This window comes from Orycteropus afer, unplaced genomic scaffold (genome assembly GCF_000298275.1).
Source record: "Orycteropus afer afer isolate SDZICR_OR568_19922 unplaced genomic scaffold, OryAfe1.0 scaffold00164, whole genome shotgun sequence".
Taxonomy (NCBI): Eukaryota; Metazoa; Chordata; class Mammalia; order Tubulidentata; family Orycteropodidae; genus Orycteropus; species Orycteropus afer.
The window spans coordinates 4,032,056-4,058,039 of NW_006921751.1; the positions used below are offsets into that span (position 1 = coordinate 4,032,056).

The 25,984-nt window shown below is 37.9% G+C and overlaps 1 protein-coding gene across 1 annotated transcript in view; it reads right to left on the bottom strand.

Annotated features, from left to right (window-relative positions):
- The window catches only part of GIPC2 (GIPC PDZ domain containing family member 2), a 208,385-nt gene that overhangs the window by 99,051 nt on the left and 83,350 nt on the right, over positions 1-25,984 (bottom strand). The window contains exons 2-3 of the mRNA XM_007946503.1: positions 10,694-10,879; positions 1,056-1,236 (exon numbers count right to left, since the gene is read on the bottom strand). Coding sequence (XP_007944694.1) covers positions 1,056-1,236; positions 10,694-10,879 — 367 coding nt within the window. The remainder of the gene's footprint in view (positions 1-1,055; positions 1,237-10,693; positions 10,880-25,984) is intronic.

Genomic DNA, 25,984 nt, shown 5'->3' on the forward strand with positions numbered 1-25,984 from the left:
AACCTTCCTTCCGAGGAGTGGCTGGTGGGTTTGAACCGCCAGCCTTCTGGTGAGCAGTCAAGTGCCTTAGGCACTATGCTACCAGAGCTCCTATGAGAAAGCCTCCTAGAAACAAACTATAATGAAACCTGTGAGAGCTGGAACTCGACAGGACAGCCTTGTTTTTGTGGGTGTTGAAAGTTTTCTGCCTTGGACAGTGTAGTCTTACTACTTTTCTATCTCTCCTACTAGAAAACATTTGGGTTTTCCTTCTCTGACAGGTTCTGCCTTGCACCGGTTCCATCTTTCACAGGTTTTACTATATAAGGAATATTTATTTCTGTGAGCAGAGGAGAGAACATAGGGTGGGTGGGGTTGTGGATGAGGCAGGCCTGGAATGATTCTGCTGAAGATATTTTAACACTGATGAACATTAGGCCATCATTTGTGCTCATTAAAATAGTGCTGGGTAGTGAGAGGGAAGCTGGCACTTTTTCCTGTAGAGGAGATGGCCCTAGGGGTTTGAACAGCAGTTGGGATACAGCTGCCATGGCTAAACCTAAGCAAGTATAGATTTCACATCAGACTGAAGTAATTTCATACCATCCCATGCTGCCAAATTTAAAATGCCAATGGAGGAAAAATATTGGTGAAGTAAGTCTTTAAAATAGATAACTATTTTAAGTACTGATTCCATGTGTAACTGAAATTTTTATTGTTGAGGTCCATGAAAGACAGTTATTATGATGTCAAGAATTCAATCAACAATTGTACTGCTCAGCAAATTGAATGAAATACAATGTTCTGTTCTTAGAAGGTGGTACAGGCACAACAAATTCAAAGCCACTAGACACTGAACTTCTTTATTCAAAATGTCTTTTTTAGAAAAATGTCCACTACAAGGAAAGTTCTTTTCTCTTTATCTTCCTTTAATAGTTCTATTCCTTATAAGCAGTGGGCTCCTAAGTGATATGTTACATAAGGAGGTATACTATGGCTTGTGGTACCACAAGACACACTTCCCTAAGATAAGCCAGAGATGGAAGCAATTCACAGAGAGAGAGAGAGAGACTCACCAAATGCCTTCTTAGGTTCTATTAACTTCAAGGTAAATAGTTCCTCTTTTTTTAATTCTTTTAGCTTCTTAGCAACATCATAATGACGCCATCCAACGATTCTTTCTCCATTTATGGATTCAATATGATCTCCCACACAGATTGTTTTAACAGAGTCAATAAGGCTACCAGCTTTGATTCTCTGAAAAAAAAGAAAATTACCCGTAACATATAATGTAAAATAGAACTGTACAACATAACTTTTCATACTCATGGGGTAATTTATATAATGTATTGACATATTAGCAATGTAGTTCAAGGCTCAATTACAGATGGAAGACTAAGAAACAAAAGACAAACATCTCACCTCCATCTCTTCCTCTTCTTGATCATTCAGAACTCAACCTCAATCTTCCTACCTCCTCTGGGAAGCTTTACCTGACATTTTCTAGTCTCCCCACCCACCCTCCCCAAGAGAGGGCAAGGTGCAACTCTCATGCTCTACAGTATTTTTTCTCCTTACACTGAGCTCTAAGCTAAGCACTTCACATTTGCTACCTCATTTAATTCTAACTTTTAAGAGACTCTCACATAACAGATGCGGAAATTTGAGACTTAGAAAGATAAGCAACTTTTCCATGTTTGACGTTTGTTGTTGTTGTTAGTTGCTGTAAAGTTGATTCCAACTCATGGCAACCCCGTATGTGCAGAGTTGAACTGTTCCATAGGGTTTTCAAAGCTGTGACCTTTCAGAAAAAGATTGCCAGCCATGTCTTCTGAGGTATTTCTAAGTAAGATCAAACCACCAACCATTTAGCTAGTAGTAGTTAAGGGCTTAACTGTTTGTACCACCCAGGGACTCCTAAAGTTCAACATACTACCCTGTAATTGTTCATTTACCTTCCAATCACTAATACTAAATTGTAATGTTTTAGGGGACATTCACCATTGTATGCCCTGTGCCTAGCACAATGATTGCCATGGAAAAGTCGTACCATAAATGATCTCTGAATCATTTCAACATGAGGCTCATAAGAACAGAGGTTGAGTTTTTCCTACTGGCTACATTTTCTAAACCTCAGTTATCAATGCAAAGACTCAAATAGTATAATCTTAGCTAAGAGTGATACCTAACCAAAGATAGGTGTGCTTACTATTTTGAAAGCCAGTAAGGGTAATTACTTCTGTAGTAATACTGCCTCAGAAATTCAAGGAGGGATCATCATGAGTTGGATCCAAATCAATGGCAGTTAGTTTGGCTTTTTTTTTGTTTTGTTTTAAGGGTAATTTTATACTACCATTTTTTATTTATGTAAGTGATGACAACTCAGAACCCAAGGAGAAGCTTCAAGTTAATCTTTCTTAAATTTGTCTTACTTTTATACACCACATCCACCAACCATCCATGATGCAGAGTCTCAAAATAAGGCCAAGACGGCAACAAAAATTTCTGAAAGGACCTTTAGGATAATTGCTCTAGAAAATTCTTCAGTGGCAACAGCTCTACAGAAGGATGTACAAGATCTTTCACAGTGGTAAGGAACTGGGCAACATGAAGGCCACAGTCTACCTCAGGAATCACAGAATTCTTCATAGGGATGATCAGATAGAAGTATTAGGGGCTGCTGCTAATGTTTAATAAAGTATGTGTATTCCCCACCCTTGGTAGGTGTTAGGTGGGACCAGTGGGGTGATCTTTGTGCCTGAAAGTCATGAGATAGACTGATCTCATGTACCCAAGCATCTCCATAATATTATTACCAGAAAAAAAAAAAAAAAAAAAGTTGTAAAAGACTGAAGTGGAAAGATTAGCCATTTTTAATTTTTAAATTATAATATACGAAAAGGAGCTCTGGTGCCATAGTGCCTAGGCATTTGACCACTAACCAGAAGGCTGGTGGTTCAAACCCACCAGCCACTCCTTGGAAGGACAATTGGGCAATCTACTTCCATAGTGATACTGCCTTGGAAACCCAAGTAGGGGTCACTGTGAGTCGGATCTGACTCAACAGAAGTGAGTGTGGTTTTGGTTTTGATAATATAACAAAACTCATAGTCCGCTTCCTTTTACTCCAAAATTTTAAGAATATTTCTATGTTCACTGCCATGGTAACTGTTAAGGGGAATTATGCAAATGACACAATGCCATTTCAAACAGAGCATATTATTTGTTACCCAAAACCCACCAAACCAAACCCAATACCATCAAGTCAATTTATAAATAGTCAGTAATGACCCTATAAAACAGAGTAAAATTGCCCCATAGGGTTTTCAAGGCTATAAATCTTTACAAAAGCATACTGTTTCATCTTTCTCCCACAGAGGGGATGGTAGGTTTGAACCACTGAACTTTCAGTTAGTAGCCAAGCACTTTAAACACTGTGTCCTCTTATTTGTCACCACAAATAGTTAATTATAAAGCAAGGAAACTATAGCTTTCAAAATCTGACATTATTTTATTATAAATATGTATTAGCCTTATATAACCAACAGAAATGACAGTAACCACAAATACGCCACTTAGTAAAACTGGAATTTCTAAACTGTCACAGAAAAATAAACAAGGTCAAATAAAAGATTAATGTCTAAAGAAAAAAAATTATAAAAATTCTTTATTAAATACTCTGTTACATAACCAATCTTAAGCCATTAAGAGAATTCAAAAAAATCTGTTTAACTTTACTTTTTCTTCATTTGTATTCCAATTTTTCTTTAATCAATTATACTATACAAATTTCAGTGTCCTGTTACATATTATTTTCATTTTTAAGACTTATTGTTATAATTTTATTTAAAATAAGAATTACATGTTGTTGTTGTTGTTGTTTGCCGTCGAGTCAGCCCCGACTCATAGCGACCCCTCCTTGGGTTTCCGAGGCAGTATCACTACGGAAGTAGGATTGCCCAACCTTCCTTCCAAGGAGTGGCTGGTGGGTTTGAACCGCCTGCCTTCTGGTTACCAGTCAAGTGCCTTAGCCACTATGATTACATAGAATTCATAAAGTAAAAGATCTTAAAGATATATATAAACCTTATCACCAAATTAAAGGTCAGAGTAACAGGAACTTAGTAAAAGTCAAAGTAACAGGAACCTAGACTCACCCAGCCTGTGAGTAGTCACAGAGGTCATCAGAAGGGTGTCTAGGCAGAGGAAAGAAAGGAAGTTACCAAAAGTCAGAACAGGCAGTCAAGTGAGAATACAGATGGGCAAGGGAAAAATCAAAGTAGTTATCAGAGGCAGCAGAACAGGATCTGGGACAAGGAGACAGGATGATATAAAGGACCTAAAGAAAAGCATCATAAAGTCAACTCCACATAGAAGCAAAAAAGTTGGAGAATTTGAATATACATTCTACGGGTTTCCTGAGCCCTATCCTTCTAAGTGGGTAAAGCATGAAGTAGCAACTGAAATGAGTTTCTGGAGATTAATTGCCAAAGAGATAAGGAGGCCCCATCCTCTGACCTCCTCTAACCCCACAAGAGGAGAATCACCATCAGTAGCCCAAGGCCTATTCCTGCAAGGCCAGATATGGGGCCTCCCTCCAACCATTGCTTTCACCAACCTTGACACCAACCATTCCTCCCACAGCACCCACCACCTCTCTGCTAGGTTCAGTAATTCACTGCAGTGTCCACAAAGAACTCACAGATTATGGGGTTTATTAGGGAAGTAACAGGCTATAATTCAAATTCAAGAACAGGCTCAGTCTCTCTCAGCCCACCATCTCTCAGCTCTCTCCCAGCAGTGCATGCCTCTCCGTGTCTCTCACATCTCTCTCTCAGCAATGTGTGTCTCTCAGCCAGCAGTGAGAGATTCCTTCTCCCTCTAGGAGGGCTCCTATTGAGCCTGGCAGAATGGCCAAACTAACCAATCCCAACATTAGAATTCTATCCACCTCAGAGAGACCGAACTTCCCCAGAAGGTTGCTTCATGCCACTCTCAACAGAAATACTCCAGGTAGATAACTTTAACAATCAAGAGCTATTCAGTTGCTCGTGGCAAATTCCACTACAGAGTTTACAAAGACTATGGCTAGAAAGCCACATTATGTAATTTACTACACCACAATTTGATAATTGTACTATAACTTGTTAGAGATTACTAACATTGCTAAATATGCTACTCAGCTACAAAGGGTTAAGAGCAGAAAAAAGAGATGCACTAATTCTATGCTTATATTTACAGGATCACTTATATCATTCTCTGTATAACACATGAACTTTCTCTTACCTGGCTTTCCAACTTAATGCTGCAAGGACAGAAGGAACTCATTATTATTTTTTGGAAGACAGAATTTACAATATATATAAACCCAAAGATTCTCAACCATTTCAGATCTTTATTATAGTATATTCCATTATATTCATCCCGTATAGTTATAGAACTCCATCTTCTCATCAGAGACATTAGTAGAACTCTAGGATAGCATCCTACCCTCCTCAAAACCTTGAGCATCAGGCACAATGATTGTCTGAGTCACAATGCTCAGCAACTTTCAGATCTGTGCTACTGACCCGTCCAACACTGTCCCCAAACCTTATTTGTAAGAATAAAATAACACTCACATTATAATTATAAATATTATAAATAGTTACCTTATTTAATCCTCCAACAATCCTAAACTCATTGCCATCTAATGAATTCTGACTTACAGTGACCCTATAGGACAGAGCAGAAATGTCCCACAGGGTATCAAAGGCTGTGACCTTTATGGAAGTGTACTGACACATCTTTCTCCTGTGGACCAGCTGGTGGTTTCTAACAGCTGATGTTCAGTTACCAGCCAAGCACTTAACCAGTGCACCACTTCTTGCCCAACAATGCTAGGAGAATACTTATTATTCCATTTAATGTATGAAAAAACCAAGACACCAGATTAGGCAGCTTGACCAAAACAGCACAGCCTCTAAACAGCAAAACTGGATCTCAAACTAAGGTGGTATAATTGTAAAATGCCATGCCATGCCATTTCCACAAAACACGTAGAATCAGATAGATCTAACTAACAAGATCAGATGGCTAGTCAAAAAAGAAGAAGAAGAAGAAGAAGAAGAAGAAAGTCAGGTCTAGAGCCCAAGGTCTTCTGATTCTGCAGCAGTGTTTCGGGTTATAAACATACCACTGCCAATGAGTCAATTATGACTCACAGCAACTCTATAGAACAGAGTGGGAACTGCCTCACAGAGTTTCGAAGGCTGTAAATCTGTACAGAAACAGACTGCCTAATCTTTTCCATGGAGCAGCTGGTGGGTTCAAATTGCCAACCCTTTTGTTAGCAGCTAGGTGCATTAACCACTGTGACACCAAAGCTCCTTGTTTTGGGTTATAGTTATCCAAAATGATCTATCACCTCTGAACTCTGAAATTTCCTTCTTTGACCACTTTACCTGTCTACTTCCCCTTTCCTTCCACAGAATCTGTTTTTCATCTATATCCTGACTCCCAGATCTCAACCATTATCTATTTTCTTAGGTCATCACTTCTAGTCTCACTTTACATCCTGCTATTCATAGATCCTAACTTCCAATAAAAGGCACCCTGTCCCCTTGACCTCCTATACTACAGCCTTGCTGTTTTTTACCTCTGGATAATTAAATTAGCAAAAATTAGGAATATGTGATCATCCTATTTCTCAGAATGAAGATCACTCTAAAATGTAATACATTTTAGTTTTACTAAACAGTACTCCAAATAATAAAGACTTCTATATAGGAGCCCTGGTAGCATAGTACCTAAGGCACTTGACTGCTAACTAGAAGGCTGGCAGTTCAAACCCACCAGCCACTCCTCAGAAGGAAGATTGGGCAATCTACTTCTGTAGTGATACTGCCTCAGAAACCCAAGGAGGGGCCGCTATGAGTCGGGTCCAACTTGACGGCACACAACAACAACATGAGATATGAAATATGAGAGTATTCTGAGTATGACAGGTTTTGTGGTTATTCACATTTCAATTCAATATGAACTCTGGTCTTTAAAGAAAATGTAAATTTAACTTCATTTTTAGTTTCATGATATAAATCCTTATTTTTATTCTGAATCTGAAAATATATGTCTCTTCTCTTAAACCAGGCATCAGCAGATTGTGGCTTATAAGCCAAATTCAGCCTATTACCTGTTTTTATTCAGCCTGAAAATTATAAATGGTTTTCACCTTTTTAAAGGTTAAAAAAATATCAAAAGGAGCATAGTATTTGTGACATGAAAATTATATGAAATTCAAGTTTCAGTGTCCATAAAAGTCATGCTTATTCACTTATGCATTATCTATGGCTGTTTTCAAGCTACAATGGCAAAGTTGAGTAGTTACAACAGGAACCATATGGCCCACAAAGCCTTAAATATTAACTATCTAGTCCTTTACAGGGGAGCTCTGGTAGCATAGTGGCTAAGGCATTTGACTGCTAACCAGAAGGCTGGCGGTTCAAACCCACCAGCCACTCCTCGGAAGGAAGATGGGACAATCTACTTCCATAGTGATACTGCCTGGGAAACCGAAGGAGGGGGTCACTATGAGTTGGGTCTGACTTGACGGCACATAACAACAACAAGTCCTTTATAGAAAAATAATGTCAACCTCTGCCTTTAACTGTATTAGGAATTTATAGGTGGTGTTGTAAGTAAAGACATGTTGAATTTTCTGATTATTTATATACTATATTTTGTGTTAGGAAATGTTGAGATTTGAGTACTATAATCATAAATGTTTAAATCTACTGTCTTTTCACCTGAAAAGTTTCATCAGGAATGAAAATTAACATCAATAATAGTGGGATAAATCAATACCATGGACCTTCTGATGCAGTGCACTGAGAATGTTGTTAGCTGCCACCAACTCAATTCCAATTCATGGTGACCCCATGTGTAAAGAGTAGAACTGTTCCATTAAGTTTTCAAGGCTGTGACCTTTCAGAAGCAGATCACTGGGCTTGTCTTTTGAGGTGCCTCTGGGTGGGTTCAAACCACCAACCTTATATTAGTAGCCAAGCACTTAACCATTTGCACCATCCAAGGACTCAAGAAGAGAAGAATATGGCATCATTTCTGTAATTCTCCTGGCAAAAACACATATATAACCAATTGTCAACATGAGGAAGCATCAGACAAGCCCAAATCGAGGGACATCCTATAGATGGATGTGTGGAACTATTCTAGATTAAAGAAAACCAAAACTAAATGAAAACTAAATGAAATGCATGATTCTTGATTAAACCTGCATGGGAAACTGTTGGGGGAAACAATGCTAAAAAGGACAATTAGGACAGATAGTAAAGCTGCAATATAGACCATTAGATTAGTTTTAAAATATTATATCAGTGTTAGATTTCTTGAATTTCATAAACGTACTATAGTTGTACATAATGGAATAGCCTTACTCTTAGTAAATATACACTAAAATATTAAAGGGTAAATGGGCATAACCACCACTCATCGGCCAGTTTGTCATACTGTGGTGGCTTGCATGTTGCTGTGAGGGTAGAGGCTAAGTCACCAGTATTTCAAATACCAGCAGGCTCACCCAGGTAGACAGGTTCTGATGTACACAGGGTTGCTATGAGCTGGAGACGACTTGATGGCACCTAACAACAACAACAAATGGGCATAATGTAAAAAACAAGAAAACCTATATTACAAAGTAGTAAAAAGTGGCAAATCTGGATAGAAGATACAGGAATCCTTTGTATTATTATCACAACTTCTCTATAATTTCAAAAAATACATTTTTTATATAAATCTTGTACACAATATGATTTCAACTCTCTTCTAAGTTGAACCATATGTTGGCAGTTTGGCTTTTGCTCCACTTTCTCCTTTCCCACCATGTTCCTTGTCTCTACAGGGATAGTGACTAGTACTCTGAGGCACAGACATGTTTGATACAGCACTTAAAATAATAATAGAAATACAAGCTTTTGGACGTCAGAGGACAAGATCTAGAAAGTCCACGTATGTTTGCAAATCTTCCAAGCTCTTCTCTGCTAACATTAGAAAGGCACTGCTGCATGTGCCTCATGTCCTGAGCTTCCCCTAGATAATCCCACATGACTTTCCCAACTCTCGGATTTTCCATTTGGTCACCCTCTCAACCTTCAGTACAGTCATATCTCTTGCAGAGCTAAAAATAGCCAATCTATCAAGTGGGAAGTTAAATAAAGTACTATTTACAGTTAAGCAGATAACTTCCCCAAGACTATTTCTTCAATGATGACAATACAAAAGCAAATTAGGAATTTAGATAAAATAAAGGCACAAAACTTGTTCTGTGGCATGAAACTTAGCACTAATTCTTAGCTTAGTGGTTAGGAATGCTAGCTTGGGAGTCAAATCACTATATTCAAATGCTGAATTTGTTCAGTTGTATAATTTTGGGCAAGTTACTTATCCTTCCTGGCCTTGATTCTACATCTGCCAAAGAGTAGTTGCTAATAGTATCTACCATGGATAAATCTAACAGATATCATGTTGAATGAAAAAAAAATAATAACCCAGAAATGGTAGGATATAATTATGATTCCACTGATAATGTACTAGAACAAGAAAAACTATGGGGCTAGAGGTCACATAGTAGTATCTTCAGGGAATGAAGAATGTTGACAGGAAAGGGGCACACAAGAGCCTTTGGGGTGGTAAAAATGCTCTATACCTTCAACTGGGTAGTGGTTACACAGATGTATACATGTAAACGTTTATTAAATTGTACATTTAAAATCTGTGCATTCTAACTTTAAAGATTAGATAGGAAACTTAGGGGACAGTGAGTTTATGTTACTAGGGGAGGAATAACTCAGAAAAGGAGGATGAGAATGGTTGGACAACTCGAAGAATGTAATCAATGTCACTGAATTGTGCATGTAGGAAATATTGGTGTATATTTGCTATGGATATTCTCAACAAAAAAAATAATAATTTAAAAAAATGTTCTGCATTTTAACTATTAGTTATACCTGAACAAAAAAATAAGTGAAAAGAAAAAAGCATAGTACCAAACAAATAGAACAGTTACAAAGATTAAATGAGAAAATATATATAACTTTCTTACTACGTGGTAAGCACTTGATATATTAGTTGTTATTATTACAACTACTTATTACACATATGCAACTGTCATTGTTCAAAGGTGAGTCTGTTTCTTTCTACCACTCCTCAATTCTTATAATTTATCATATTATTTTCAAACTTCTTTTTCTTGACTTTACAGCTCTATATTGCAATTTGCATTTAAATAAATGAATTTTTGATTCAGATAATGTTGAAGAACATTTTTATAGTAGCAAATAAGGTACACCAAAAATATGTGCAGATGGAAGTGCTACTAAATCAGTGAAATCGGCATGACTTCATCAGACGTTAATGAGCTACAGACCTGGAAGAGCTTATATGGATAATGAGTAAGGACCAGGACCAGACTTTCCTTTCCAATAAGCTCTCAATCCCAGAAGAAGTTTAAACTGAAGGGAAGTCAAGAAGATGGTGAACAAGGTATATCACATATATTTTTAAATCAAAGTGAAACATTACCAATCCATCACTTCTTGCTGAGGGACTCTCATTCTGAGAATCATTTCTAACTTTGTTTGACATGATAGCTTTTCTTAAATTTAATCTCAATTAGGTCATACAGTTGGGATTTTTTAAAAAAAGAAAAAAAAAAACTTACCTTTATAAAAGCGTACCCAACACCATTGTCTGTAATGGTGAGACCAAGTGAATCCTCGGATTTATACACATTCACTTCTTTCATAAGTCCTTTCACATGGGCAAATATGAAATCTTCAAGACCTATTTGTACTCCTAAGAGTCTTTCCATATCAACTTTTGGTGTGTTTAAAGTACAGTATAAAACCTGCAAAGAGGAAAAAAAAAGTATTTTAGGTCAGTTTCCATCAGGAAAATTCTGGTCACTAATTAATTAATTAACTCAATAAATATTTATTGAATGAATCAGTCCCCAATTTATGATGTAAGTGGTTACATTATAAAATGTGTTTATATGTTGATTAGGAAGAATCTGGGACAAATTTTAATAACATTAGGTGCCATATATTGGGGAGCCCTGGTGGTACAGCAGTTAAGTGCTTGGCTGTTAACCAAAAGGTTGGCAGTTCAAATCCACCAGCCACTAGGCAGGAGAAAGATGTGGCTGTCTGCTTCTGTAAAGATTACAGCCTTGAAGACCCTATGGGACATTTCCACTCTGTCCTGAGGGTTGCTGAGTCAGGACTTGATGTCAATGAGTAACATATATTGAGTGTTTCCTATTGGCCAGGCTTTGTGCTAAGCACTTTATATTTATTATCTAATCCTCACAATAACTTTACAAAGCACATTATTATCCTCATCTTGTTGTTGTTATGTGCCATCAAGTCAGTTCCTACTCATAACAACCTTATGTACAACAGAACAAAATTTTGCCTAGTCTTGCACCCTCCTCAAAATCATTGCTATGTTTGAGCACACTGTTCAGTCACTGTGTCAGTCCTTCTTGTCGAGGGTCTTCCTCTCTTTTTCTGATTTTCTACTTTACAAATCATGAGGAAATTGAAGCCTAGCAAGATTAAGTAATTTGCCTGAAATTACAAAGCCAATACTTGTCAGAGGCAGGACTCATTGATGCCAAAGAGGCTCCTATGTTACATACCATTTACAATGCTGAAATGGAAGGCTGTATTCCCAAAGGAAAGGTCATGATATGTATACTACAACAAAAATACAGACAAGATTATCTTTTAAAATTGGTCATTACATTTTCAAAAAATAAGAAAAAATTTATTTATCTTGCATTCTAGTGCTTGAAGAAAGCAATTTAATTGTGTTGTTGTTGTTGTTATGTGCCATCGAGTCGGCCCTGACCCATAGCAACCCCTCCTTGGGTTTCCAAGGAGGTATCACTATGGAAGTAGATTGCCCAACCTTTTAATTTGTGAGATGTTACAAATGTTTTAGATACTCAAACCACAACAAAAGAAAAAAAAAGTTTTAGACCTAAAACGGAGCATAAATATTAACTAATCTAATCCCTAACTTTTGAAAAAGAGGGAACTGAGGTCTGGAGAAGTTAAAGCAATTCATCTGAAATTACATGGTGGCAGAAACAAAACAAAAAAGAAACTGGAGTGGTGGAGAATTGTGTGGCGATTTTAAGGGAATTTCTTGTTTACTAAATCTTCATTTGGGCTAATATTCCTTCAAAAATATGATTCATTTTCCTAAACTTTGTAGTGCTACTCTTAAGTGTGCCAACGATAATTTGGGTAACTTGCAGAACTTAGTACAAAATATAAAAATGCATTGTACGTAGACCAGGAGGCTGTCATTCAAACCGAACAAGGGGACATTGCATGGTTTAAAATCAAGAAGGGGGTGCATCAGCGTTGTATCTTGTCACCATACTTACTCAATCTTTATGCTGAGCAAATAATCCAAGAAGCTGGACTATATGAAGAAAAATGTGGCACTGGGATTGGAGGAAGACTCATTAACAACCTGTGATATGCAGACGACACTACTTTGCTTACTGAAAGTAAGGACTACTTGAAGCACTTACTGATGAAGATTGAAGACTACAGTCTGCAGTATGGATTACACCTCAATACAAAGAAAACAAAAACCCTCACAACTTGACCAATAAGCAGCATCACAATAAATGGAGAAAAGATTGAAGTTGTCAAAGACTTTATATTACTTGGTTCTACAATCAACATCAATAGAAGCAGCAGTCAGGATATCAGATGACATACAGCATTGGGCAAATCTACTGCAAAAGACCTCTTCCAAGTGCTTAAGAGCAAGGATATCTCCTTGAAGACTAAGGTGCACCTAACATAAGCCATGGCATTTTCATTCACCCCATATGCATGTGAGAGCTGGACAATAAATAAGGAAGACCGAAGAATTGATGCTTTTGAGTTTTGGTGTTGGCAAAAAACACTGAAAGTACCATGGACTGCTAAAAGAACTAACAAATCTGTCCTGGAAGAAGTGCAGTCAGAATGCTGCTTGAAAGTGAGAATGGCCAGACTTTGTCTCATCTACTTTGGTTATGTTGTAAGACTGTACCATTCCCTAGAGAAGGGTATCATGCTTGGTAAAGTGGAGAATCAACCAAAAAGGGGAAGGCCCTCAAAAAGTTGGATTGACATAGTGGCTACAACTATGGGCTCAAGTATAGCAAGGATCATGGGGCTGGCACAGGACTGAGCAGTGTTTCTTTCTGCTGCACATAGGGTCATCACTATGAGTTGGAGATGACTCAACAGCACCTAACAATAACAACAACAATACAAAATTACAGAAGAGGACAAGGAGGGGAGGGTTGAGCACATGTCATTGGTTAAATGATTAAGTTCAACAAACATTTATTGAGTACTTTCCATGGATCAAACCAAAGGAGGCAATTTTCATATGGCTGTATTATGGCTAAATAAACCTTTTAAATTTTTTTTTTTCTATAAAGTAACATTTGCCACAGGTGTTTCTAGCCCTTCCTCCACCCTGAGTCTTATTTCAGCCCTCACTCTCAACCCTCTCTAATCCTGTGTTTTATACCATTCCCAACTCCCACTCAAGACTTGAGCCTTAACACACCCACAGTCATGAGGTTCAGAAACTGGGTACAATCACTACTTTTTTCATTGCTTTGTAGGCCACATCAAAATGGGTCTGAATTGGAAGGGCTCTGTAAAATTACATCTCTAGTACTCATACTGGGTTTTGAACAAGAGACTAAAGATTCAGTGATAAATAAGACACATCTGTCCTCAAATAAATTACAGTCTACAAGGAGAAGCAAACATGTGAACAGATTATTTTTGTGCACATCCATAATTTCAAGAGCAGAAAGATGCACTTGGTTTCATAGGAGCCTAGCTGATCAACTTCAATTGCTCAGGGAAAGCTTCCAGGAGGAGATGACACCTGCACCTGTATCTTAAGCAGGTCTGAGTTAGTTGAGTTAAGGAAAGGGAAAGGACATTCCAGGCAAGGAAAACAGCTTTTCAGAAAGGTCCACAGGAGACAGCAAATTTTCCCTGGGATTTTAGTACAAATGAAGCTCAAGTTTGAGGCAAAGTGCATAGAAAGATGAGTAGTATTTGCTGGGCAGGAATTAACAGTGAAAAATCAACTTGAGAAAAAGAGAAAAACATGGCTTTACTTGAGCCCCTTTCAATAATAATTTGACTGTATAACCCAAGTTCAAGTTAAAGCTGAAGAAACTGAAACAAATCCAAGACAGCTGAAGTGTGAATTTTGATTATATCTCACTTGAATTTAGAATAGATTCAGGTGAGCTACATTCAAGAATAGAGTTGATGCATTAAACACTAATGACTGAAGACCAGACAAGTTTGTGGGATGACATCAAGGACATCATACATGAAAAAAGCAAAAGGTCATTAAAAAGAAAGGAAAGAAAAGTAAATACCAAAATGGATGTCAGAAGACACTGAAACTTGCTCTTAAATTTAGAGTAGATAAAGCAGATGGAAGCAATGATGAAATAAAAGAGCTGAACAGAATATTTCAAAGGGCAGCTCAAGAAGACAAAGTAAAGTATTATACTGAAATGTGACCTGGAGTTAGAAAACCAAAAGGAAAGCAAATGCTTGGTATTTCTCAGGCTGAAAAAAACTGAAGAAAAAATTCAAGCCTCAAGTTGCAATACTGAAAGATTCTATGGGCAAAATACAAAAAGACACAAGAAGTATCAAACAAAATGGAAGGAACATTGTACTAAAAAGAATTGGTCAATATATTCAACCATTTCAGAAGGTAACATACAATCAAGAACTGATGGTACTTAAGGAAGGAGTCTAAGCTGCACAGAAGGCACTGGTGAAAAACAAAGCTCCAGGAACTGATGGAATACAAATTGAGATATTTTAACAAACATATGCAAAGCTGCAAACAATCATTCACCTATGCCAATTAATTTGGGCAACAGCCACCTGGATAACTGACTGGAAGAGATCCATATTTGTGCCTGTGCCAAAGAAAGGTGATCCTTTCAAAAATGAACAAACAATATCATGAATATCACATATGTAAAATTTTGCGAAGAAAATTCAGCAATGGTTGCAGTAATACATTAATAAGGATCTTCCAGAATTTCAAACTGGATTCAGAAGAAGATATGGAACAAGGGGTATCACTGTTGATGTCAGATACATTTTGCCTGAAAACAGAGAATATCAGAAAGACGTTTACCTGTGGTTTTAGGCATTTGACTACGTAAATCATAACAAATTATGGATAACATTGCAAAGAATGGGAACTCTAGAACACTTAATTGTGCTAATGAAGAACCTGTATGTAGATCGAGAAGAGTGGTTCTAACAGAACAAGGGAATACTCTGTGGTTTAAAATCAGGAAAGGTATACGTCAGGGTTATATTTTTCACTATACTAATTCAATCTGTATGCTGAGCAAATAATCCAAGAAGCCAGACTATTTGAATAAGAATGCAGCATTATGGATTAGAGGAAGACTCATTATCAACCTGCAATATGCAGTTGGTACAACCTTGCTTGCTGAAAGCAAAATGGACTTGAAGCACTTACTAATGAAGATCAAAGATTCTCATTATAAATAACACCTCAACATAAAGAAAAAAAAACACCTCACAATTGGACCACTAAGCAACATCATGCCAAATGCAGAAAAGATTGAAATTGTCAAAGATTTCATTTTCCTTAGATCCACAGTCAATGCCCATGAAAGCAGCAGTCAAGAAATAAAGTGGCATTGCCTTGGGCAAATATACTGCAAAAGATCTCTTTAACATGTTAAAAAGCAAAGAAATCACTTTGAGGACTGAGGTGCACCTAACTCAAGCCATGGAGTTTTCAATCACTGCATATGCAGGTAAAAGCTGGACAATGAATAGAAACACGGATGAACTGATACACTGAATTATGGTGTTGGCAAAGAATATTGAATGGACTACCGGAAGAATGAACAAATCTGCCTTGGAGGAAGTACAGCCAGAATGTTCCTTAGAAGCAAGGATGGTGAGGTTTTTTCTCATGTACTTTGGAATGTTGTCAGAAGAGGCCAGTCCCTGGAAAAGGACATCATGCTTGGTAAAGTAGAAAGTCAGTGAAAAAGAGGAAAATCCTCAATGACATGACTGACACAGTGGCAAAAATTGTGAGGATGGTGCAGCAGCAGGCAGTGTTTCCTTGTTTTGTATCTAAGGTCGCTATGAGTCAGAACAGGAGCTCTGGTAGCATAGTGGCTAAGGCACTTGACTGCTAACCAGAAGGCTGGCGGTTCAAACCCACCAGCCACTCCTCGGAAGGAAGATGTGGCAATCTACTTCCGTAGTGATACTGCCTCGGAAACCCAAGAAGGGGTCACTATGAGTCGGGGCCGACTCGATGGCATATAACAACAACAACAACAACAACATGAGTCAGAACAGACTCAATGGCACCAAACAACAAATCCCTAAAATTACAGTGTTGTGTGAATATTGTGGGATACAGTGAGTAAGTATGTTGGTGTCACTGGGAATCATAATTTCCAGCATGAGAGAAAGACAGAGATGTAAAATTGATTTAAGAAAAAAAAAAAGAGTTGTCATCAAGTTGATTCCAAGTCATGGTGACCCCATGTGTTCCAAAACAGAACAGTACTTCATAGGGTTTTCAGTGGCTCCTTTTGGACTGTCAAGCCTTTCTTCTGAGGTGCCTTTGCACCTCAAACCTTCAACCATTCAGTTAGCAGCCAAGCACTTAACCATTTGTGCCGCCCTGGGGTTCCATAAAATTGATAAGTTTATATGAAAGCACTATGGGAGCTTTGGTGGCATAGTGCCCAAGGCATGTGACTGCTAAGCAGAAGGCTGGCGGTTCAAACCCACCAGCCACTCCTCAGAAGAAAGGTTGGGCAATCTACTTCTGTAGTGATACTGCCTCAGAAACCGAAGGAGGGGTCGCTATGAGTAGGATCTGACTCAATGGCTATGAGTTTGGTTTTGATTTTTTAGGTAAGAGCACTATAGTCCTGAATTTGAATTGGAACTCTCACTATAAATGTAGGATCTATTTTCTACTTATTTAAAAAATTATTATTCCTTAGCTGTTGTTGACATGGAGATGAGCTGCTCCCATCCCCCTTCAAAGAATGATCTGGGTAACACATGTTCTGCCTCAGCTGCAGAGAGCATCCTCATCCAAGTCTTTTCCCAAGGCAGACAGCATTCAATGACTGAGATGGTAATAAAAAGGCCTGGCAATTTCAGCCAGACCAAGGAGCTCTGGTGGCACAGTGCCTAAGGCATCTGATTGCTAACCAGAAGGCTGGCAATTCAAACCAACCAGCCACTCCGTGGAAGGAAGACAGGGTAATCTATTTCTGTAAAGATTTGTATCTCAGAAACCCACTGGGGGTCACTATGAGTTGGAATCGACTCAGTGGCAGTGGGTTGGGTTTTTTGTTTTTTTTTTTTTTGGTTTTTTATGGGATAACTTGGACTGGCAATATTCACTCTACAGATCTCTGATGGGTCAGCCAAGACTTTACAAGTCAATCTCCCCCTCTGTCTAATCCTTCCACCTTCCTTTAACAGGTATTGATGCCTAATAAATATCCTGCACACCAAACTTCATCTCAGTGTCTGCTTGAAGAAAACTCAATCCACAGCACTGGCTCATTTCACTGAAAAGACCCAGAAATGATGACCAACCCAGGAGTAGGACCACCTAAAGTTCCAGGTATTTCTAAACATCATTTTCCACTAAAATAAATCATGCTGAGTCCATGAATTAGAACATGGAATTTCAAAATAAGGCTAAAACTACTTGTCATACTAGAGAGCAAGGAAATTAACAAAAACTACTGGGGTCATGTCAAAGTTACTCAGGAGTCCATTTTGAAGAGGTTCCTTTTAGCCAATAAAGAAAAATTTGCACATCAATAAGAATAATTACAATAGGCTGAAATACATCAAACATATTTGTAACATTGAATTAATAGTAATACTCTTTTAAAAAACTTCATTGGTCATCTTTGGAGGATTCTAAGGACCAACTTATTTTGAAAACTAATAGAAAAAGAATGAATCAAGCATTTATCTTTCCTGTCTACAGAAACAATATCTCAAAGTAATCAAATAGTTGATGACAGATGTTTACTTTTATAGAAGAATTCCAGCTAATAAATAGGGAATAATTTTGGTGTAGAATTAAAATATCAACATTTCACAATTCTGTTTTAAATAGACCTAGGCAATGATCATTAATGCCTGCTAATGTTGGGCAATCCTACTTCCGTAGTGATACTGCCTCGGAAACCCAAGGAGGGGTCGCTATGAGTCGGGGCTGACTCGACGGCACATAACAACAACAACAACAACAATGTCTCAAAAGAGACACAATCAGATTTTAATACTACCTGATGGAAGTACAGAACCGCATCTCTTGAAGAAAACAATATCAACCCTGAATCTGATTAAGTCTTTGCTCTAAATAACAGTTTAGAGAAGACATATGAAACAACAGAAACAAGGTTGGGATTTTTTGGTTTTTGTATTCCTAACAAGGCAAAATATATTTGACTTTGTAGATAAATTTTGTGACTATTGTCTAGTGCAAGAACTGTATTATTCCCAGAAAGGAGAATAAGAAGTCATGTAAACCAAGAATGTTTCCTACCTCTGATTCTAACTATAAATGATATCAATGGCACAGTCTACTGAGCAAAAAAAAAAAAAAAAATGAAAAAAGCATGACTCGGGGAAAAGGGAAGGGAGTGTGCATAGAAAACAACTTTTCTGACTTCCTTTCTCAAAATAATGGGAAGTGAACCACAATGATACCACCTTACCCCCATCAGAATGGCATGGAACAAAAAAAAATTGAAAACAATACGTATTGGCAAGAGTGTTAAGAAATTGGAAGCCTCATTCATTGCTGGTGGGAATGTAAAATGGTACAGCCACTGTGGAGAACACTTTGGCTGTGGAGCACAGTTGGGCTATGGAGAACAGTTTAACAAGCCCTCAAAACGCTGAACACAGAACTACCATCTGACTCAGCAATACCAACACTAATCCTAGGTATATACACAGAAGTAAAGGCAGGATCATAAACAGAAACCTGAATATCAATGTTCCCTGCAGCACTTTTCACAACAGCCAAAGTGTGGAAATAACCAAAATGTGTATCAACAGATGAATGGATAAATAAAATGTGGTATGTATATACAATGGAATATTATACATAAAAAGAAATAAAGTCTTGATGCATGCCACAACATGAATTTTGAAAATATTATGCTGAATGAAATTATGCCATTCACAAAAGGGCAAGTACTGTCTGATCTCACTTATATGAAATAAGCAAACGTATAAAAATTAAAGATTATTAGTGGTTACCAGGGGTGGTGGGGGAGGGGAGTTTTTGCTCAAGGGGCATTGAGTTTATGTTTATGGTGGTGGAATAATTTGGAAAGGATAGCAATAATAGTTACACAGCATGAAGAATGTAATCAATAATCAATGTCACTGAAACATACATGTAGAAATTCTTGAACTAGAAAATGTTTTGCTCTATATAAACAAATTGAAGGGAAAAAAAGAAGAAGAAGAAGAATGAATACTGCTATAGTGCAGTGAATTATTTGGCATGGTTTTTCTAGCCATAGTGCTTGTAACGCCTACTAGATTACTAGGTGGGACCAGGCAAATAAGGTGTGCAGAACTCTGATGTTGGGATTTGTTAGTTCTGTCACTCTGCCTGGCTTAAAATGAGCCCTCCTACAGGCAGAGGGGATCTCATCGCCATCAAGAGAGAAGAGCTGGAGGTGAAACAGACAGCGTCCTTAGACCTGAAATCCCTAGGCTGGACCTCCTTGGTTGAGAGATGCCCCAACAGAGAGACAGTGGCAGTGGAACCAACAGGCACAAGACAGAGTGGCAGGATTACCTGGCCCACAAAGGCAGAGGCCATGCTGAGAAGCCAAGGGCTAGAGAGGCATGTCTGAGGGCACAAGAGACAGGAGACTGCCCTAATCAAAGAACTGTATCCTGAACACATTTCTAAACTTGAATTGTAGCCTGTTACTTCCTTAATGAACACCATAATTGTGAGTACAGTCTATGAGTTCTGTGTGGCCATTGCAACAAATATTGAACCCAGAAGAGAAATAGTGAGTACTGTGACAAAGACAGCTGGTGTCAAACAAAGTTGGCAAAAAGGCTGGAGGGTGGCAGCATGTCCAGCCTCATAAGAATAAGCCTTGGGCTGCTGATGGTGATTCTGTCTTCCTCTTGTGGAGTTAGAGGAGGTCAGAAGATGCTGCCTCCATGTCCATTTAGTGACTGGTCAATTAAAAAAAGGGGGTGAAGTATCTTAGTTATTCTAGTGTTGCTATAATAGTAACACCAGAAGTAGATGTCTTTAACAAACAAATTTATTTTCTCACAGTTTAGGAGGCTAGAAGTCTGAATTCAGGGCACTAGTTCTAAGGGAAGATCCTTGTCTCCTTTCAATATCTACGGGCCTTGGAGATATCCATGGGTCTTGGCATCAATTTCCCCTGGGTCTAGGAGGTTCTCAGCACAGCCACCCTAGGACACATGCTGTTCCAAACTCTTCTTTCTTGGTAGTAGTGAGGTACCTCCTCCCTCTACTCACTTCTCTTTCATTTTTCTCTTATAAGATAAAAAGTATGGAGACTTCCAGTAAGGTGCCAGAATAGACAGAACAAGCTACATAGATGCTCTTCAACAAAGAAAAGAGAAACCAATTGACACAGGTACAGAAGATTATCCTGGACCCCTGAGCTTTGAAGCAAAGGACATAGAAGTAGATTAAACACCAACTAGTAGAAGAATCTGAATGAAAACAGTGAATAAGGAGACAAACAGAGCTGTGGACTGTCAGCTATCCCGATGGCATGACGTGATGTGACATGCTGTCAAGTCAGACCCGACTCATAGCAACCCCCCCTTGGGTTTCTGAGGCAGTATCACTACAGAAGTAGATTGCGCAACCTTCCTTCCGAGGAATGGCTGGTGGGTTTGAACCTCCAGCCTTCTGGTTAGCAGTCAAGTGCCTTATGCACTATGCTACCAGAGCTCCTCCTGATGGCACAGACAGCCTGAATATTACACAGTGGTGTCAGCACCTGAGAATAAACCTAAAAATCAGCCCTGCTCACCAAGGCTTCATGGACAACTGTGCTGGTGGCTGATGACTGAAGAGGGAAAAAGCAAAGAAAGAGACAAATTGAACTGTGGACTTTCGGGTATCTGGAGGGCATTTTGAATGTTTACAAGCAGTGGCCATTTTGGATATTTAAAGCAACAGCATTCTTGTTCAGATTCCAGGGACCAAAGAATAGGCTCCACTTGCCAAGGACAGCACAGATATACGGGAGGCTGACAATGGGAAAGGAGACATGCAGTGAGTGCATTAAGTGCTGTCAACTAGCAAACAGAGGAGCACAGTGCCCTACTTACTCAGATAACATTCAAATAAAACAAAGAAAATTAAAATCTTGGGCTAATCACTCCAACATAAAATCACCAATTAAATATAAACACAAAAACATCACAATGTCTCTGAGACAACAGACCTTTACAGTCCACACAAAGAAGCAAGATAAAGCAGTAGAAACAAGGTGCCAGCATACAGACCCAGAACACATCCTTGAGGAAGAAGCAGCTCCCTGATAAGGAATTCAGGAATTGAAACTCCCTGATAAGGAATTCAACTGAATTATATTTAGGTACATTCAACAGATTGAGAGGCAGATCAAGGAAAACACTGACAAAATTGAGGAAAACACTAGAACAATTTTGAAAGACAAATGAAGAATAAAATGACAAAATAAATGAAAAATTAGAAATGATACAAAATCTACAGATAGAAATCCAGAAGATCAATACTAAATATTCAGAAATAGATAACACTTTAAATAGGCAAAGGAGTAGAACTGAATCAATGGAAGGCAGAATTAGTGAGATTGAAGACAAATACCTGAATACTTCTTTGGAAAAGGACCAATCAGAAAAAGGTATAAAAACAAAATGAAGAAAGCCTAAGGTTCAGGTGGGATCCAATCAAAAGGAATAACCAATGTGGAACTGAAATTCCAGAACAGGAAAAGACAAATAAAACCACAGAGAAAATAGCAGATTTGTTGGAAGAGAATTTCTCTGATATGATGAAAGATGAGAATATATCCATTCAAGAAGTCCAACGAACCCCAAACAGGATTGACCCTAAAAGAAAATCACCAAAACATATCATCACCAAACTCACCAAAACCAAAGACAAAGAAAGAATCCTGAAAGCAGCATGGGAAAAATGAAGTTACTTACAAAGGGCAACCAATAATAAGAAGCTCTGATTTCCCAGCATAAACCATGCAGGCAAAGAGGCAATGGGATGGTATATATAAAACCTTGAAAGAAAAAAATTTCCAAGCAACAAGTATATACCCAGCAAAAAATGTCCCTCAAACATGATAGTGAAATTAGAACCTTTGCAGATAAGCAGAAATTAAAGGAATTTGTTAAAACTGGACCAACCTTACAAGAGATGCTAAAGGGAGCGCTTTGGACAGAGAACCAGCAACCAGCAAACAACAACTGACCATTAACACACATGATGACATAACCCAGAAATCAGCCCAGTTATGGAAGTATCTGAAGTAAATAAGCTTACAAGACTGTAAATAGGGAACCAAAGATATCAATTGGCAAATGAGGACAACTACAAATCAAAAAGAGGGAAAAAATTGTGTAGTTGCAGAACCTCTAAATGGTGAGGAAGTCAAGACAGTTGCAAGATAGAACAGATTATTCTAAACTTGATGTGATGATTATGTCTGTCTGTCAACTTAGCTGGGCCTGGTTGAGTGGCTGGGCAGCTAGTGGTAGTTATTCCCCATGATGAGACTGGCAATCAACTCCATGATGGGATCTACTACAAGCAGCTGAGTATCTGCCTTTGGGATGTGATCTGCTTCCTGTACATAAGGAGAAACCTTGGGCATGGTCTCTAGCTTATGGCATGCTTGGACCCTGCATGTAGCTGGGTCATTGTTCAGCAGCCTGCTATGCTCTGCCAACCTTGGGACTTATAATGGACTTAAGTTAATGGCCTGCCGTGTAGTTTGGTAACATCAGGACTGTGCCTTTTTACTTGTCAACCTTGGAGCTTCTCAGCCTCAGCAGCCAGCAACTGTCTGAGTGAAGAAAAGCCTCTAGCTCCAGTGGACCAGGAGAAGGAGGCAGAGCTGGACCCCAAGGTTGAAGGGCTTTCACCCAGGCCCTAGAGCCTGGCACTTTGAACTTGGGCTTAAAGTCTCCAAATTGTACGAATAAACTCCTGTTTGTTAATGCCATTCCATTTGTGGTATATTTCTTGTCAGAGCGGCACTAGGTAACCAGAACACTTGGGAAGAAAATCACAGGGTAACCTCAAAGAAAAATGGCAAACCTTGAAATAAAAATAAACAAGAGGAGTACTACAAATATTTAGCAAATACTAAAACAATAGCAATGAAGGAAGTGATAACTTCCTTTGTTTATGATGACTCATAACAAAACGAGCTCAGTACATAAAATTACATGGAACAAAGAAATCAGCAACACCTCAAAAAAACACAGAACTAAATGACAGCAACAAATTAATATTTGTCAATAATTTTGCTGAATGTCAATGGATTAAATGCACCACTCAAGAGATAGAGAGTTACAGACTGGATAAGAAAACATAACCCATCAATATACTATCTACAAGAGACACAACTAGAGACAAAGACAAAAATAGACTAAAGATCAAAGGTTGGAAAAAGATATATCAACAATGGCAACCATAAAAGAGCAGGAGTGGAAATAATAATCTCTGATAAAACTGACTTTAAGACAAAAACCACCATAAGAGACAAGGAAGGGCATCATATAATGATTAAAGGATCAGTTGAACAAGAGGATATAACCATAATAAATATTTTTGAACCCAATGAAAGAGCCCCAAAATACATTAATCAGACTTTAACAGAATTGAAAAGACAAATAGGTAACTCCACAGTCATTGTAGGAGACTTTAATACTCAACTTTCAATCAAAGACAAAACTGGAAAGAATCTGAACAAAGACACAGAAGAGCTAACCAATACATTCCACCAACTTGACCTTATAGACATCTACAGAACACTTCACCCAACAACAGCACAATATACATTGTTTTCCAGTGCATGTGGAACATTCCCCATGACAGACCATATGTTAGGCCACAAAGCAAGCCTCAATAAATGTAAAAACATTGAAATACTGCAAAGCATAGTCTCAGATCACAACGTTATAAAATTAGAAATCAAGACTAGGAAGATCAATAGAAAAAAAACAAATACATGGAAACTGAATAACACCCTCATGGAAAACTAGGTAATAGAAGAAATTAAAAAACTGAAATTAAAAAATTTTTTTAATCAAACGAGAATGAAAACACAACATAGCAAAATCTTTGGGATGCAGCAAAAGCAATGATCAGAGGCCAGTTTATAGCAATAAATGTACACATCAAAAAAGAAGAAAGAGCCAAAATAAACACCTTAACGCAACATCACCAACAATGAAAAAAGAGCAGCAAAAAATGCTTTCAGTCACCAGAACAAAAGAAATAATAAAGATTCCAACAGAAATAAATTAAACAGAAGATAGACAACAGAAAAAATCAACAAGACTAGAAGTTGGTTTTCTGAAAAGATTAATAAAATTAACAAACCATTGGGAAATTTAACAAGGGAAAAGAGGGAAAAAATACAAATAAAATGAATAAGAAATGAATTGGGTGATGTCACAACAGAACCAACAGAAATTAAAAGGATAATATCAGGATACTATGAAGAACTCTATTCCAACATATTTTAAAATCTAGAAGAAATGGACATATTTCTAGAAACATACTACTTACCTGAACTAATACAGACTGAGGTGGAAATTTTGAACAGACCCATAACAAAAGAAAAAATTGAACAGGTCATAAAAAAAAATTACCAACAAAAAGAAAGTCCTGGCCCAGACAGTTTCACTGGAGAATTCTACCAATTGTTCAGAGAAGAACTGACACCAGTGCTACTCTATTCCAGAACATAGAAAAGGATGGAGCCCTCCCAAATTCATTTTATGAAGCAAGCATAACCTTGAGACCAAAACCAGGCAAAGACATCACTCAAAAGGAAAACTACAGACCAATATCTCTGATGAATATAAATTCAAAAATCTTCAACAAAATTCTAGACAATAGACTCCAACAACATACCAAAAAAATAATATATTATGACCAAGTGGGGGTTCATACTTGGTATGGAAGGATGGTTCAACATCAGAAAAACAATCAATGTCATCTATCATGTAAATAAAACAAAGAAAAACAACCACATGATCATAGCAATCAATGCAGAAAAGGCATTTGATAAAATCCAACACCCAGTCCTGATAAAAATTCTCAGCAAAATAGGAACAGAAGGGACATTCCTCAACATAATAAAGGGCATTTATGCAAAACCAACAGCCAACATTATTCTCAATGGAGAGAGACTAAAGCCATTCCCTAGCAAACAGGAATCAGACAAGGATACCCTCTATCACAACTTCTATTCAACATTTTACTGGAAGGCCTAGACAAGGCAATAAGGCAAGAAAGAGAAATCAAACCATCCAAATTGCTACAGAAGAAGACAAACTATCCTTATTTGCTGGTGATATAATCCTATACCTAGAAAACCCAAGCGACTCAGAAAAACATCTACTGGAACTAATTGAAAAATTTAGCAGAGTCACAGGATACAAGATCAACATCCAAAAATCTTTAAAATCAAGAAGGGAGTGCATCAGCGTTGTATTCTTTCTCCACACTTATTCAATCTATATGCTGAGCAAATAATCCAAGAAGCTGGACTATATGAAGAAAAACGTGGTATCAGGATTGG